The sequence below is a fragment of the Ziziphus jujuba genome, chromosome 6 (genome assembly GCF_031755915.1).
Source record: "Ziziphus jujuba cultivar Dongzao chromosome 6, ASM3175591v1".
Taxonomy (NCBI): domain Eukaryota; kingdom Viridiplantae; phylum Streptophyta; class Magnoliopsida; order Rosales; family Rhamnaceae; genus Ziziphus; species Ziziphus jujuba.
The window spans coordinates 30,829,422-30,844,640 of NC_083384.1; the positions used below are offsets into that span (position 1 = coordinate 30,829,422).

At 33.3% G+C, this 15,219-nt stretch overlaps 1 protein-coding gene across 5 annotated transcripts; it reads right to left on the minus strand.

Moving 5' to 3' along the window:
* Positions 1-1,595: 1,595 nt before the first annotated feature.
* Positions 1,596-6,942, minus strand: LOC112493426 (disease resistance protein RPV1-like). 5 transcript variants are annotated; one of them, XR_009639287.1, is made up of 8 exons: positions 6,740-6,941; positions 6,151-6,651; positions 4,591-5,686; positions 4,128-4,439; positions 3,220-4,026; positions 2,244-3,126; positions 1,789-2,028; positions 1,598-1,713 (listed from the first exon to the last, which is right to left on the minus strand). XR_009639287.1 is itself a non-coding variant. In XM_060818083.1 (6 exons), the coding sequence occupies exons 2-6, from the start codon at positions 6,636-6,638 to the stop codon at positions 2,575-2,577; spliced, it is 3,255 nt and encodes a 1,084-aa protein (XP_060674066.1). In that variant the 5' UTR covers positions 6,639-6,651; positions 6,740-6,941; the 3' UTR covers positions 2,040-2,574. The 5 variants fall into 5 exon arrangements, 2 of the variants coding, with proteins under 2 accessions (XP_060674066.1, XP_060674067.1); XR_009639286.1 differs by having other exon boundaries at positions 1,596-2,024; XR_009639285.1 differs by having other exon boundaries at positions 1,596-2,028.
* Positions 6,943-15,219: the final 8,277 nt, after the last annotated feature.

Below are 15,219 nucleotides of genomic sequence, written 5' to 3' on the forward strand. Positions count from 1 at the left end.
GAATCACAGATATGATTATAGTTAGAAATTTCTACTTCTGCTTATTTAGTACTATTAGTAACAAAAGTTGTAGAACAAATGATAAGTGAGATTTTTACCCACTTATTTGACTTTTAATTATGGATTAAAACCTAAAAACTCAAGCCTTATTTTATTTTTAATGCCTTTTTGTGAAAAATTTGAAGTTAAGCTTTAGATTGGAGCTAATGGTTTGTTATTGAAGAAAAGATCAAGTCTTGAGTAAATTTTGGCAACCACGAAAAATGCTCCACGCCAAAGATGGAGTCCACACCATGCTCCATGCTCAGCTCCACGCTAGAAGGCCATGCTCCAGGCCAAACTCCCCTCCATGCCGAGGTCCACGCTAAGGTTTGCGCCCAAACCAGCCCACTCCACCCCAAGGCCACCCTCCACGCCACACTCCACGCCATGGTTCACTCTCCAAACTTTTTTTTGGCCAGTTCACGCCAACCAGCAACCTTTCTTCACAGAGAGAGTGGCATGGACTCACGCCAAAATAGTGTATGCCCTTAAGCTCCTCGCCACATTTTTTTTACACTTACAACATTTTTCGGGGGATAAAAAATGGATGATGAAGTGTCAAAAGGGAAAGGATCTTTGATCAAAAACAAGGATGGATCTTCATTCTTTGCTAGGGTAAAAGGAAGAAACAAACCTAACTTAGGAGGAGATGAAAAGGGAGGCACAATTACCCAGGAAGATTTTAGAGAGAAAAGAAGAAGAGCTAGAGAGACAAAGCTTAAATTGAGGAGGATTGAAGCATTTCAAGGCATTGGAGTTATTAGGTTTTTATTAATTATTGAATATTATTTCTTCCCTTATGGATTTTCCTTGGAATTTTGTTATGAGATTTACTATAAACATTAGTAACTAGTTTTTTATTTAGGATTTTCGTAAACCGCTTCTTGGATGATATTTAATTAATGGATTAATTTTTATTTTATTTTTATCTAATTTGCTTGTGTGAATCTTACATTTATTATTAAATATACTATTGCATTTGGGAATTTGCTTGGGTATTGGATAGACTTACTATTTTAAACTTGTGAAAGTTTATTTTAATAAATTGGTCACTAGATTGACACAACCTAAGCCTTAATTAATATTGGGAAATTTAATTGGGGATTGGATAGTCACCAAAAAGAGGGTTTAATGCATGAAAACTTAAAAATTTTTGGAAAGCAATTTCTAATTTTCATTAAGAAATCATAGATTCTAAATTCAAATTGGAAAAAGAGATTAGATTGAATTGTAATTTATTTAGACTACAAATTGAATAAAATATGGTATTTTGTAATTCTTAGGTTTTTAAAATATAATTAGTTAAATATAGAAAGGGTAAATGCTGCATCAAAATCTTAGGTTTTTAATTCTATTTAAGCTATTGAATTGTATGCTTGTTACCAAATTTCTTTTCTCTTATTATTTATTTAAGTTTAATTTACAATTCCATCATTTAATTTCTTGCCTTGTTTTCAATTTCAATTGCTTTATTTTAATTGTGTGGTTAGATAAACATGATTAATTAAAATTTTAATAATTAGTCAAATATTGAAACTAAATCTCTTGGGAACGATACTTTCTCATCATTTTATTACTACATACGACCTTTATACTTGCAGAAATCGTCCCATCAACAAATACAGCTTAACTTCCCCAGAAATGACCATAAGCACCGCACCATTGCCATTGCTATGGAAAAAAATACTTTAGTTTTTATTTGGCACATAAGAAAAACTTGAAAATGAAGCTACAAAAATTGCTTACCAAATATTAGAATCCTTTTGCTTCAAAAACCAAAAACATTCCATGCTTTCACAATCATTAACAAAACCAGTCAAAGTGAAATGAGTCAAGATATAAAGTGTCCCCCACCATATTTTACAAAGAAAGGGTCTTTTGTGTGACTGACAGATGATTCTCTGAAAAGGAACAGAGAACCTTTCCAAGGTATAAGACCATTCATGTGAAGCTAAAGATTGTCTGCATAGCTCACACAGTACCTTCCTAGCCAGAAAAAAAAAAAAAAAATGACATGCCCGATTGTGGTTAAACAAAATGAAGAATATAATATATGCATGAAAAATACATTAAAATACTTATTGTAACAATACGTTCTTTTTTTTTCCCCCTCTGTGTAACGTGTGTGCATGTTGTAAACAGAGTTTTTTAACTTCTACAAAATAAGTTGCAAAGAAAACAATCATTTTAAATTGGTTTACCTAAAGCAATCACAGAATATGCTGCGTTGTCCTTGAATTAGCATTGGGATTTTCTTCCTCCTCATTAATCAGAGCCAACAACAATAGATTAACCGGTTTCATGATCATATTCATCGCTAACGCATCTCTCTTAGTTGCATCATGGAATTGTTGTATTCTGTGGTTTGCGAGCATCCAATTGTTCTGCAACTTACAAACAGTGACATACATAAAACTTCAGAAACTCTAAGATTTAATGGTAGGATGCCATTTGACATCTTCTTCATCGAGAAAGCCACAATATTCATCAAAGTATCTCTTATTTTTTCTTTTAGCTTCACTTCCACTTGATTCACAATATTCTATCATAGTGTCTTTTATTCCCACTTTTAGTTTCTGCATCAAACCTCTCTACATCTGCTATGTATACAAAGCGAATACCAAACTTCTTAATCTGGCCATACTCACTTCCCAAGTTTTTGACATTGCGAAATACATTAGAAGTATGGAATTTAGGCCAGATATGCAAAGAAGCCTCATTCCAACAAGCAGATAGCCAATTTGGTCCCATTTTTTCTGAACTTAGCAAAGTGGGTTTTGCAACGTACCACATGAGCAGGTGATCTGAAGTAACCTCCTGTTCCATGAGACTCACAGAAATATGATATACATGCAGCAGACGATAATCATCCATTGTTTTGAAATAGAATTTTCCACCAATACCAAGACATATATCAGGGTCAATTTTATTTTGATCATAAACAATGCAGAAAGCCAAACCCAAGAAGTCGGCATTATTCCAATTTGTGTCAAGCATAACTTTCATTGAAGTCCCACAAGTTTGATGGTCAAACCACTTTGGAATTTCATCTCCTGGATATCGAAAATTAGGAAAATTTGAGCTCTGCATCATGAATATGAGAAATTAATCAACTTGCTGAAAAATAATAAACATCTCATATCCTGTTAAACAGAAAAGGAAGGTAAATGGACATACACTCGTCCCAAACTTCATACGGTACAGAAGTTTAAGTACAGCACGATCGGCGAGTATGCTGTTGCGTGTATTCTGATCCAATTTTTCACAACCATAAAAGTCAATATTTCCATAGAAAAAAGTATGGTTAATGATTTTCATATTGTGTAACAGTGGAGCCCTCCAAGTTGATATGTTCTCCAGTGTCTTGCAGTATGGTGCACACAGACTAAAGCATAATAATGGAAGCTCTGATAAAGATTTCAAGCTTTCACAACGGTATAGATCCATGTGGAGCAGAGCGGATGGAAGGGGAGGCAATTTTTCAAGTTTTGAACAGGAGTGGAGGCTTAACATCTCAAGAGATTTCAAATTACAAACGCTGGCTGGAAGACATTGAAGTCTTGTGCAATAACTCATATCTAATTCAACAAGACCTGAGAGATACCCAATTGATGGGTCCACTTCTTCTATTGCTGTCTCCCTCAAAAGTAAACGTGTTAAATTCACTGGAAACTTTTGAGAAATGTGGGCCTGAGATGTGAGACTCAGTTGGCAAATGTCCATCGAAAGATTTTCAATGCAATGCAGAATAAAATCCAAGCACCCTGTGCTCCTTGATATATCTTTCAAATTTTTAAGTTCGGTGCAACCATTCAAATTTAGATAAGCAAGCTTGTCAAGATTTTGAATAGATGAAAGAACCTCAACCAAGCATGTACAGCCTTCAAGATTTATTCTTTCCAGATTCGGACTCCGTGACAAATCTGGTAGTTGAGTGAGAAACTTGGAGTGACTCAGATCAATCCTTCTTAACATTGGGAGAGACTGTATAAAGGAGGGAGAAAAGGGATTACATTCACTGGGATTACATTTACATTGTATGCATGTACTTATCATCTAAGACAATATAATTAAATTAAGCATACCTGAACTTTATAATTCCAAAGGTTTTCAAGATGGCTGCCACGAAGTGCAAGTTCAACAAGATTCTCAGGATTAAATTTTGATGGCAATGATTTCAAAGGATATAAATCCCACCGAAAATATCTTAGCTTATTAGAAAGATAAGAATCAAGACCATTAGGAATGGACAGCTTAAACACATAGCCACCAATATTGTCACAATAAACTTTGAGAATTCGTAGGTTGCACATATTTGAGAAGGCTGCAGGGCACACTCTTACATTTTGTGTGATTTCAGACATGTTGAATGATATGACTTCAATTGCAGCAGTGCCCTGCATTTTAGAACGATCATTAATATTATAGATAAGGATGCAAATGGAAATTTGTTGAGAACTTGGTACAAACACCTAATATGTTTGATGGAAATGGTTGTGCTTAATGTTTTTTCGATAAGAAGAATTAATAATGCATTTTACTACTTACCGTTTCATTTTCCAGTACGTAGCAAGCATCCTTGGCATCACACAACCTACAACGATTACCAGGTTGTTGACGTTCATCACGAGCGATTTGCCTACCCATTTGACGTATCAAATCATTCATTAATAGCACATTGTCCTCAAGAACTTCACCTTTTTCAATTAAAGACTTTTCAATTAGATCAGTTATATCAGATTTCACAGAAGGATTATCAATTAATATGCTTTCTGCATAATCTCTAGTAAAAGATGAATCAAATATGCAAGCAATGTCAAGAAATGTATCCTTCATCCCTTTATCATCTAGTTGGTCATAACTGATTCTCAACACATCTTGAATATCTGGGTTTGAAAATCTTTTCAGCTTCTTCAGTGCACTTTCCCATTCTTCTTTATTTCTAGAGAGAAGGGAAGAACCCAATATCTTAAGAGCTAATGGATTTCCGTATGCATAACTTATCACTTGTGATATCATGTTTTCATCATCAATTGCTGGAGGATGATTAGACTTGAAAGCATACAAACGGAAGAGCTTCGAAGATTCAATGGAATTTAACCTCTGAACCTTGTAAATATCATCGGATACTCCCTTAAGCACTTGCCTATTTCTAGATGTAACAATGATTCTGCTTCCAGGAGCAAGTCGATGACGACATTCTCGAACTAAAGCATCTAATAGGATTGAACTATCCACATCATCTACAACAATGAGCATCTTTTTCCGTCGAAGCCTGTGAAGAATAAAAGATGACGCTCCAACTAGGGTATCCATCCTTAAATTATCTACGTCATCTAATAAATGATCTAATCCATGTGTTGCATATTGTTTTCTGTCATTCCAAAGAAAGCAGCGACCATCGAACTCATCAGATAGTTTTTCTAAAACAATGGTAGCAAGGGTGGTTTTACCGATTCCCCCCATACCCCAAATACCTATAATGCGAATATCTTCTGAACCAATGGATAATAGTGATTCAACTTCCTTAATATTTTTTTCAATTCCGAAAAGCAACTCCTTTGAATGCTCATATGTTGATCGGTATTTAGGCAATTTCTCTAAAATATCTTTAACAACTTGTTTAACTAACTCATTCTCAAGCCTACAAAAATAAATAAATAAATATTGTTAGACAAATAGGATATACGTCAGGATAAAAAAAGTTAGGTTTAAAAAGACAAAACTAAAAAAAAAAAAAAAAAAAAAAGGGACACTGGAGCAATTTTAACACTGCTGATTTATTTAATTTTTGACACTATTTTTGTTTTGGTTGTTACCGGACCGTTTGAAAATGAAAGTAGAGTTATTAATGTTGTCAATGATTTTCATTATTATTATTATATACTATTTCATAGTCTCATTATTTTATTAAAATGGAATTTATCAATTTATCGATCCTCTGTCAATCATTTAAAAATTGTACTAAAAAATCTTTTTTATATTTTGTAGGTAAAATAATAAAAGACATAAGAAAAGTATGAGCTCTTCAAACAGGATCCAAAGTGCTAGCCACATATATATTAGGAAAATTTTGAAATATATTAATAATCGTTAGTAATAAATTACCTGAAATTCTTTGAATCCAGCCCACATAGATTGGAAACTTCTTTTAAAGCAGCCCTCCATTGGTGCACCTCCTTTATTCTGTCTCTGAAACTTTCTTCATGTTTAGCAAATGCCATTCCATAACTCCCATTCTGCTTTCGTACATCTGATGGATCTATGCCATAAAAGATTGGCATAACAATCTGCCCATTATTTTTCTTGCATTCAAGTATATGCACCAGTTCATTCAAACACCATGTGGAGGAAGCATAGTTTTTTGAAAAAATAACTACCGAAATTTTGGATTCCTCGATAGCTTTGAGAAGTGTTGGAGAAATTTCATCGCCTCTCTCAAGTTTATGCTCATCCATGTAAGTTGAGAAACCCTTTTCACATAAAGCAGCATAAAGATAGCTAGTAAATCCACTGCGGGTGTCCTCACCTCTGAAACTCAGAAACACATCGTATTTTTTGTGAGGGGGGTTTGCCGAAGAAGATGTAGAAGCCATTTTACAATATAACCTGCAAATCCACCAGTAAAAGAGTAATTAATCGGTGAAAATTAAATTAAAGTTTTCATATTTAGCTAGCTTTTGAATATATAACATACGTTCAGAAATTCCAGACAAGAAACTCCCTCCTCAGTGACGAAGGTCAAGAAAGATGATCAAAATACGATTGCAATATAATACTTTATTCAAAGAAAAATATATCTATTAAACACTCTTCTCCTTGGTTAATTTAAAAAATAATAATAATAAAAAAAAAAGGTTGTAAATTAAGCTCTGTATACCAACAACTTTTCGCTAGTGTTGACTCGGTCACGCGGTTGTGATTATTAATAAACTGAAAAGAGGAGCCCACCGTAGCGAGAATCTTCCACCATGTGCCGCCAAATAATTACCCGGAAACGGGAAGCCTCAAAAAACAAACCCATTAAAGTATTTTTAACAATATTTTCTAATTAACAAAATTAATCAAATGTTTCGTTTCTCTAATGAACTTATTGTTCCATATTTTAAAAAAGAAAAAAGAAAAAAAAAAAAAAAAAGGCAGGGTGACTCATTTAATCCCCTATTTTTTTTTTTTTTTTTAAAACTCACTTCGACTGTTACTTTCCTCTCACCTAATCATTTCGTAATTTTTTTTAAAACTTTGGTTAATTAAGTCATTTTGAAGTTAGCTTGCATTTAATATTTTATCTACCATGGGGTTATCAATCAATTTGGGGTGTTTGGAGGGTTATAGCATCATTTTGTTTCTTGTTGCACGTTTTTCCATGTTAACGCGTAAAAGACTGACTGACATGGTAAACCAAGAAATTTCTTTGTTGTTTCCTGCAAATTTACACGTACTTTCTTTGGTTTGGCTTTTGTGGAAAATATGTTACACTTAACAGTCACAACTGCGTCAACGAGTCAGCATAAGCTTAGAACTGTACTAATATATTTACGCTTTTTGAAATGACGATAATTGAAGAATATTACACTTGTATTTTTTATATAGAAATTCTATTATAAATCATTAATTAATTACAAACCAGATATATTTGGCCCAGTAACTATTGGTTAATTAAGTACTATAAAACTCTGCATAAACATATTGTATCATGTGTCACATTGCCACACAAAAGCAAAGAAACCTTATAACTTGTCTCATCAGCCAGATTAGCTTAAAGAGCAGATGATATGTTTTAAGTCAGAGCATATATTATTGCCCCAAAAAAAGTCAAGCATACATAAGTATTTGACGGTCCAAGTGGACCTCAATATATATCATAAATTAAATTCTTAAGCAGGTTATATAAAACATGCATCACAGGTAAGATGTAGTAAAAGATTCTAGTGCTGCTTATTGAGACCAGTAGTAAAAGATTATAAAGACTTTCAAATACACATATTATATTATTTGCCCAAAAAACAAAAAAAAAAAAAAGTACACATACTATATTATACTAATAGAGTTTAGTTAAGAATGTTCAATTGGATGTAGAGATATTTATCCATTTTATGGGTCATAACAACTCAGAAACATATTCATAGTAATGTATTGTTTATTTTATTTAATTTGTTCTTCAAATGTATGTAAAAATTAAGGCTTATATTGGTTAGAGAAATTCATACTGAAATCACACAAACAGGGCAACTTTATCACACATATAAAGAGAGCAACTCACTCACTCACACTTACTCACACAAATGAGCAACACACACTAACACACACTCACTTAATTTTGATGGCCCACACCACACCAGGACAAAAACACCTTTTTCACACTCTTCTCGCACACTCACACGTGACTCACTCATTTTTGTTGCTATTGGACATGACACACATCCTTTCACCTATTTATGCAAGGTAAAGTCGGTAGTGAATGCTTCTAGATATATATAATATATTAATATTTAATTATAGATACTTTTCTCATCAATCCTAAGACACTTGTTCTCTATTATCAAAGAGAATACAAGATGACTCTAGATCCTTCTAAATAGGAGAGTCGATATTTATATTTATTAATATTTCCATCAACGTCGACTCTTTTGATTGATTTTTTATTTATCATGTTGAGTATTTTTCTTAACTTTATAAGTTTGGTAATATTAAGTCCTTTAGTAAATAAGTCTGCTATTTGATCCTCCGTTTTAATATGCTGCATTTTAATTTCTTCTAATAGTATTTTTTTTTTTTATAAAATAATAATATACCTCTATATGTTTTGTCTTTGCATGAAATACTAGATTTTCCACCAGTTGTATCGCTGGTTGGTTATTAGAATAGAAGGGTATTGCATAGTCAACTTGTTGATGTAAATTTTCAAGTATTTGTTTTAACCACGTACCTTCTTGGACTGCCATAGCAGCTGCTCTATATTTTGTTTCTGTAGTTGACACAGACACAATTGGTTGTGCACCAAGAAATTGCTCCTAAACCAAGGTTAAATATATATCCAATAGTCGATCGCCGTGTATCATGATCTCCAGCATAGTCGGCATCACAGTAACCAACCAACTTACATTCTTCTCTTCTTTTATATAGAAGCCCCAAATTTATAGTGCCTTTAACATACCTTAATATTCGTTGGACTGCTTCCAAGTGACGTTTCTTTGGACTTTGATATACCGACTTACAACTCCAACTGCAAATGAAATATTTGGCCGCGTCAGTGTTAAATAGATAAGAATTCCTACCAATTGTTGATATATAGTAGTATTTTCCAAGTCTTTTCCTTCATATGCGGATAGCGTAGCATTCACCTCCATTGGAGTTGATATTGGCTTGCAGTCCAACATTCCAAATTTTTGTAATAGATTCTTTGCATACTTTTGTTGACCAAGAAATAAACCTTTCTTTTGTTTGGTTAACTTCGAGTCCAAGGAAATGCTTTAACTCTACAAGTTCCTTCATTTGGAAGCAAATTGATAAATTTCTCTTTTTTCGAGAGATTTCATTTTCATGATCTCCTGTGATAATTAAATCATCCATATATACCAACATTATTACTAGTTTTGTTCTTTCAGTCTTCATAAATAAACTAGAATCTGTAGAAGATACTGTATATCCACTTTGAAGAAGGAACTCTGCAATCTTACCGTACCATGCCCACGAAGCTTGTTTTAATCCGTAAAGTGCCATCCTTAGCTTGCACACATACTCTGGATTAGTTTTGCTTTCAAAACCTTTTGGCTGCATCATATAGTTTCTCTATCTAACTCTCCATTCAGGAAGGCATTCTTTACATCCATCTACCATAGCTTCCAATCTTTACTTGCTGCAAGCGCTAGTAGAACAATGTCTCATCAAAGTCTAGTCCATATTGCTGTGAGAATCCATGCGCGACTAACCAAGCTTTATATCTTTCAATTGATCTATCATGATGAGTTTTTATCTTGTAAACCCATTTACAAGATATGGGTTTTACATTTTTAGGCTTAGGCACCAAATCCCAAGTTTGATTTTGATTTAGTGCAGAAATTTCTTCTTTCATAGTCCTTCTCTGTTCATGATATTTAGATGCTTCTTCATATGATGTAGGTTCTTTTATATCCTCCATTTATGTTATTACTGCATTAGCGTACTTGGGATTTGGTCTTCATTGTCGACTCGATCTTCTTGGCAATGGAGTTGTCTTTTTATCATCTTGTTGAAGACTCGGCCTTATGTTCTTCGATGTTCCTTGATGTATATCAAATCACCAAGGACTTTGAAATGCTATCGTAGGTAGGGGTGGGCAAAATCCAATCCAACCCGTTTAACCCATCCAATCCAATTCAATTTGAACAGTTTGGATTGGATTTTTACATCAATTGGATTGGATTGGGTTCAAAATATTATAAATTGTATGGATTGGATTGGTTATGGATTGGAAATATAAATCCAATCCAATCCACATAATATATTATATAATTAAAAAATTATATATATATATATATATATATATATATATATTTAATTTTAATATATTTTTTCCATTTTTATATATTAATTTTTATTTTGATTTTGTAGGAATGAGATGATAACATTAATGCTTGCTATTTGATAAGTACATTATGTGTATCCTTTGCTATATTTTCTTTTTTATTTTCCATTGTAAACTATGTTGTATTATTCTAATTGTATTTTATATTTGGATAATTATAACTTATTATTTATATTTTATATTTAGAAAATTTTATATTTGTATTATATATTTATAAATTAGTAAGTTTCAAACCGATCAACCAATCCAAATCAAACCGATCATAAATGGTTTGGTTTGGTTTGGATTTAACGTTTTAATGGTTTGGTTTGGATTTCATATTAGAAAAACCGATGAGTATGGATTGGATTGTATTTCAATCCAAAACCGAACCAATCCAATCCATGCCCACCCCTAATCATAGGCTCATTTGCTACAATCGGCTCGTTTTCTCCTTCATTTGTTGGCTTCTGTACTGATTCACTTTGTTGCTCCCCCATCTTTTGTTGCAACTTGACTTCAATCTCATTTGAATTTGGCAACTCTATATTATGAGGTGCCCACCAGGAAGATGCTTCATCGAACACCACATTTCGTGAAGTATAACATCGTCTAGTGTTTGGATCATAACATCTCCACCCTTTTCTTTGGCTATCATATCCAACAAAGATACATCGTATTACCTTTTTATCAAACTTCATGCGTAAGTGAGAATGCACAAACACATAGTGAACATAGCCAAAGATTCGAAAGTGACTTACTGTGGGTTTTATGTTCCATAGTTTTTCAAAGGGTGAGAGGAATCCTAATTTTACTTGAGGGAGCCTATTAATTACATGGGCTGCTGTCTTCATGCACTCAACCCAAAATCTTCTCAAAACATTTTTTGCATGTAGCATGCTTCGACATGTTTCTACAAGATGTCAGTTCTTTCTTTCTGCAATACCATTTTATTGCAGAGTGTTTGGACACATCAATTGATGTCTTATTTTATATTCTCTTAAATATTCTATAAACTCTCTTGATGTATATTCTCCCCCATTATTTGTACATAGGCATTATATCTTTTTGCCTACTTCTCTTTCTACCTTTTTCTTAAATTGCTTAAATTTAAAAAAGTCTTAGATTTTTCTTTAATAAAGAAAACCCAGACGTACCTTGAAAAGTCCTCAATGAATGTCACCATATTATGCATGCCTCCAATTGACAACTGCTTGATACGTCCAAAGACATCAGAGTGAATAAGTTGCAGAGACTCTTTTGCTTGAAACTTTGAATCTTCAAATGGTAGTTGATGTGCTTTGCCATATTAACACCCTGCACAGATTGTGTCGACATTAACATCGAGTTGGGGAAGACCCTTGAGCATTGACTTTTGCATCATCACCTTCAATGTTTTATAGCTGACATGTTCTAATCGTGCATGCCAAATATCTGATATCTCGTTCCTTCTAGTCTTGTTTACTTAGGCAGAACTTGCTGACATCATATAGATAGATTCCAATCGTCGCCCCTTCATTGAGGGTGTACCAGAGATTTTAAGATCTCGATACACCTTAACATATTTAGATCCAAACAGTACATAATTTCCTGAAGATGTTAGTTGAGCGACGGACAACAAATTTTTCTTCATTCCTGGCACATGATAGAAATCTTGCAGTTGAACTTTGTTGCAACTAAAATGAGGCACGATCGCTGCCTTACCAACATGAGCTATCGGCAATCTTGAGTCATTTACTATCACCACCATATGCCCTCCTTCATATTCTGTCATACTTTACATCTTTTCTTTGTCTCCAGTCATATGATTTGAACTTCCTGAGTTTATAATCTAATCTTTTTTTATAATCAATACGTCCAGGGATAACCACTGCGAGTGCGGTTTCCCTTTCTTGCATTGAACTTGAGTTATCCACAAACTCAGTAGTAGTCAAAGATGCTTCAACATCCCATTCATCTTCACTTATATTATTTTGAGGCTTTGGGATAACTATATTACTTTCTATAAATTTCTTCTTCAGTCTACAGTTTTTATTATAATGTCATTTTCTTCCACAGTTGAAGCATCTTCCATCATCGGTTTTATTTTCTAAGAATCGTCCATTATTTCTTTTATTTTCTAAAAATTGTTGTATATTTCTATTATTCCTTTGTTCTCTCTAAAATCTTCTCCATGTTGATTTAGACTAGCATATTTTTGTTGTTTGGCTCGGCCTTTTTTCTTTCGCTAAAAAGCTCTTCTTCATCGCTCTTTAGTGAGACCCCAACCATTTGCTTGATCATATTTTCTTGATCAATAAGTAAATTTTCTAATTCAATCAATGAAGGTTGGACTAGCCAACCTTGAATGGCTGAAATAAATCCCTTAAATTCGAATCTCAACCCATGTAAAATTGTTCTCCTCATTCTAGATTCTGTAATAGGAGAACTAGGATCTAACTCAGTAATTTTGCGACTAAGAATTTTTATCTTGTTGAAATATTTCTGGATTGTCATGCCTTGTTGTGTTGTTGACAGTAATTCACTCTCAAGAAGTTGCAATCGTGTGTCGTTCCTTCTTGAGAAAAGTCTTGCAAATGTGTCCTAGGCCTCTTTTGGAACTTCAATATCCCCTATGTACTTCAACATCTCTTCTTTAACTATAGATTTAAGGGCAAACATTGCCTTACCAGCTTTAATATTCCACTTCTTCAAAGCCTCAGCATCCTGCGGTTGCTCGACTTCATTGCTAGTTATGATCTCCCAGGGATCTTGGCCCTTCAAATATGACTTCATGCATGTTGACCATGTGCTGTAATTTTGACTGTTGAGCTTCTTAATGCCTCCATTGAAGGTCTCCCATTGTGGTTGCTGAAAATTCCTGCAGCACTACGCAAATGTAATCTTGACTACATGACCACAAACAAAAAGTTTCCACAAAGTCAAACTTAGACTGTCTTGCTCTGATACCAAAATGTTGGAGATAGAGAACTAAAAAGCAAATCAAAATATTGATTTTTATTAATTAATAGAGATTATTACACTCTCACATATAAAGAGAGCAACTCACTCACTCACACTTACCCACAACATAAATGAGCAACACACACTCACTTAATTTTGATGGTCCACGCTAGGACACAAAATACCTTTTCACACTCTTCTTACACACTCACACGTGGCTCACTCTTTTTCTATTGCTATCGGACATTACACACAAGGGACCCATCCTTTCACCTATTTATACAGGCTAAAGTAGTTAGTGGATGCTTCCATATATATATAATATATTAATATTTAATTATAGATATTTTTCTCATCACTCCCAATACACTTGTTCTCCATTGTTAAAGAGAAAACAAAATGACTTTAGATCCTTCTAGAGAAGCGAGTCGGCATTGATATTTATCAAAAGATTATAAAGACTTTCAAATACACATATTATATTATTTGCCCAAAAAACAAAAAAAAAAAAAAGGTACACATACTATATTATACTCATAGAGTTTAGTTAAGACCCAAAAAAACAAAAAAAAAAAAAAAAGAAAAAGAAAAAGAAAAAAAAAGACAAGGCGGAGAGAGAAGTTTTCCAGGGAATGTGTCTGCAATGTATAGCCCAAACACAGATTCTTCATAGGCTGAAAGTAAAAAAGGCTCGCCAAATTGTGGACAAACAAAATTCACAAAAATATATACATGAAAATTCTAGCAAAACACTTTTCATAACAAATAAGTATATATACATGAAAATTCTAACAAAATACTTTTCATAACAAATAAGTTCAAGCAAAAGAAAATAAACTTTTCCTTGAGGAATTACCTTATAATTTGTAAATATGTAGTTTATATATTAATAGAATTAAAATACTATAAATTGCATATTGTAAACAAATTATATTAACTTCTACAAGTTAGTTTGCAAAGAAAAGAAACGAGTTTAAAACGATTTACCTAAGCAATCACAAAATATGCTTGATTGGGTTTGAATTATTCTTAGGATTTTCTCCTTTCACATAGGCCACAGAGCCTACCTCTTAACATTTGTTGGTTTTTAGAGAGCAAAAACCCTTAGAGAAGAGATGAAAACTGGTGCCCAAAAAACAAAAAAACAAAAAAAAAAAAAATCAGAGGAAAAACCAGCAGCTGCTGTTTCATTCATCTGATAGCAAAATATATGTGTGTGAACACTTTTTAGTAGTAATTTTTCACCTAATCCCACCAAAACTGCAGCAACCATGTTGCCACACGCTGAGCCATATCTTGGCTACCAAATACATAGATATTATCAAAAAGACAAGCAGATAATATGTTTTAAGTCAGAGCATATATTATTGCCCAAAAAAAAGTCAAGCATACATAAGTATTTGACGGTCCAAGTGGACCTCAATATATATCATAAATTAAATTCTTAAGCACGTTATATAAAACATGCATCACAGGTAAGATGTAGTAAAAGATTCCAGTGCTGCTTATTCAGACCAGTAGTGAAAGATTATAAAGACTTTCCAATACACATATTATATTATTTGCACACCCCCCCACCCCCCCCAACAAAAAAAGAAAAGAAAAAGTACACATATTATATTATACTCATAGGCCGTGTTTGTTTCACCAGATTGGGCAGGTCAGGACAGGACTATATCCCAATCCGG

What these genes read in the sequence shown, in the direction of transcription:
- LOC112493426 (XM_060818083.1), bottom strand. Translation starts at nt 6,638, where the DNA reads ATGGCTTCTACATCTTCTTCGGCAAACCCCCCTCACAAAAAATACGAT. An exon ending in CTGGATTCAAAGAATTTCAG is followed by an intron (nt 5,687 to 6,150) that starts GTAATTTATTAC and finishes TTATTTTTGTAG; the next exon opens with GCTTGAGAATGAGTTAGTTA. An exon ending in GTATGAAGTTTGGGACGAGT is followed by an intron (nt 3,127 to 3,219) that starts GTATGTCCATTT and finishes TTCATGATGCAG; the next exon opens with AGCTCAAATTTTCCTAATTT.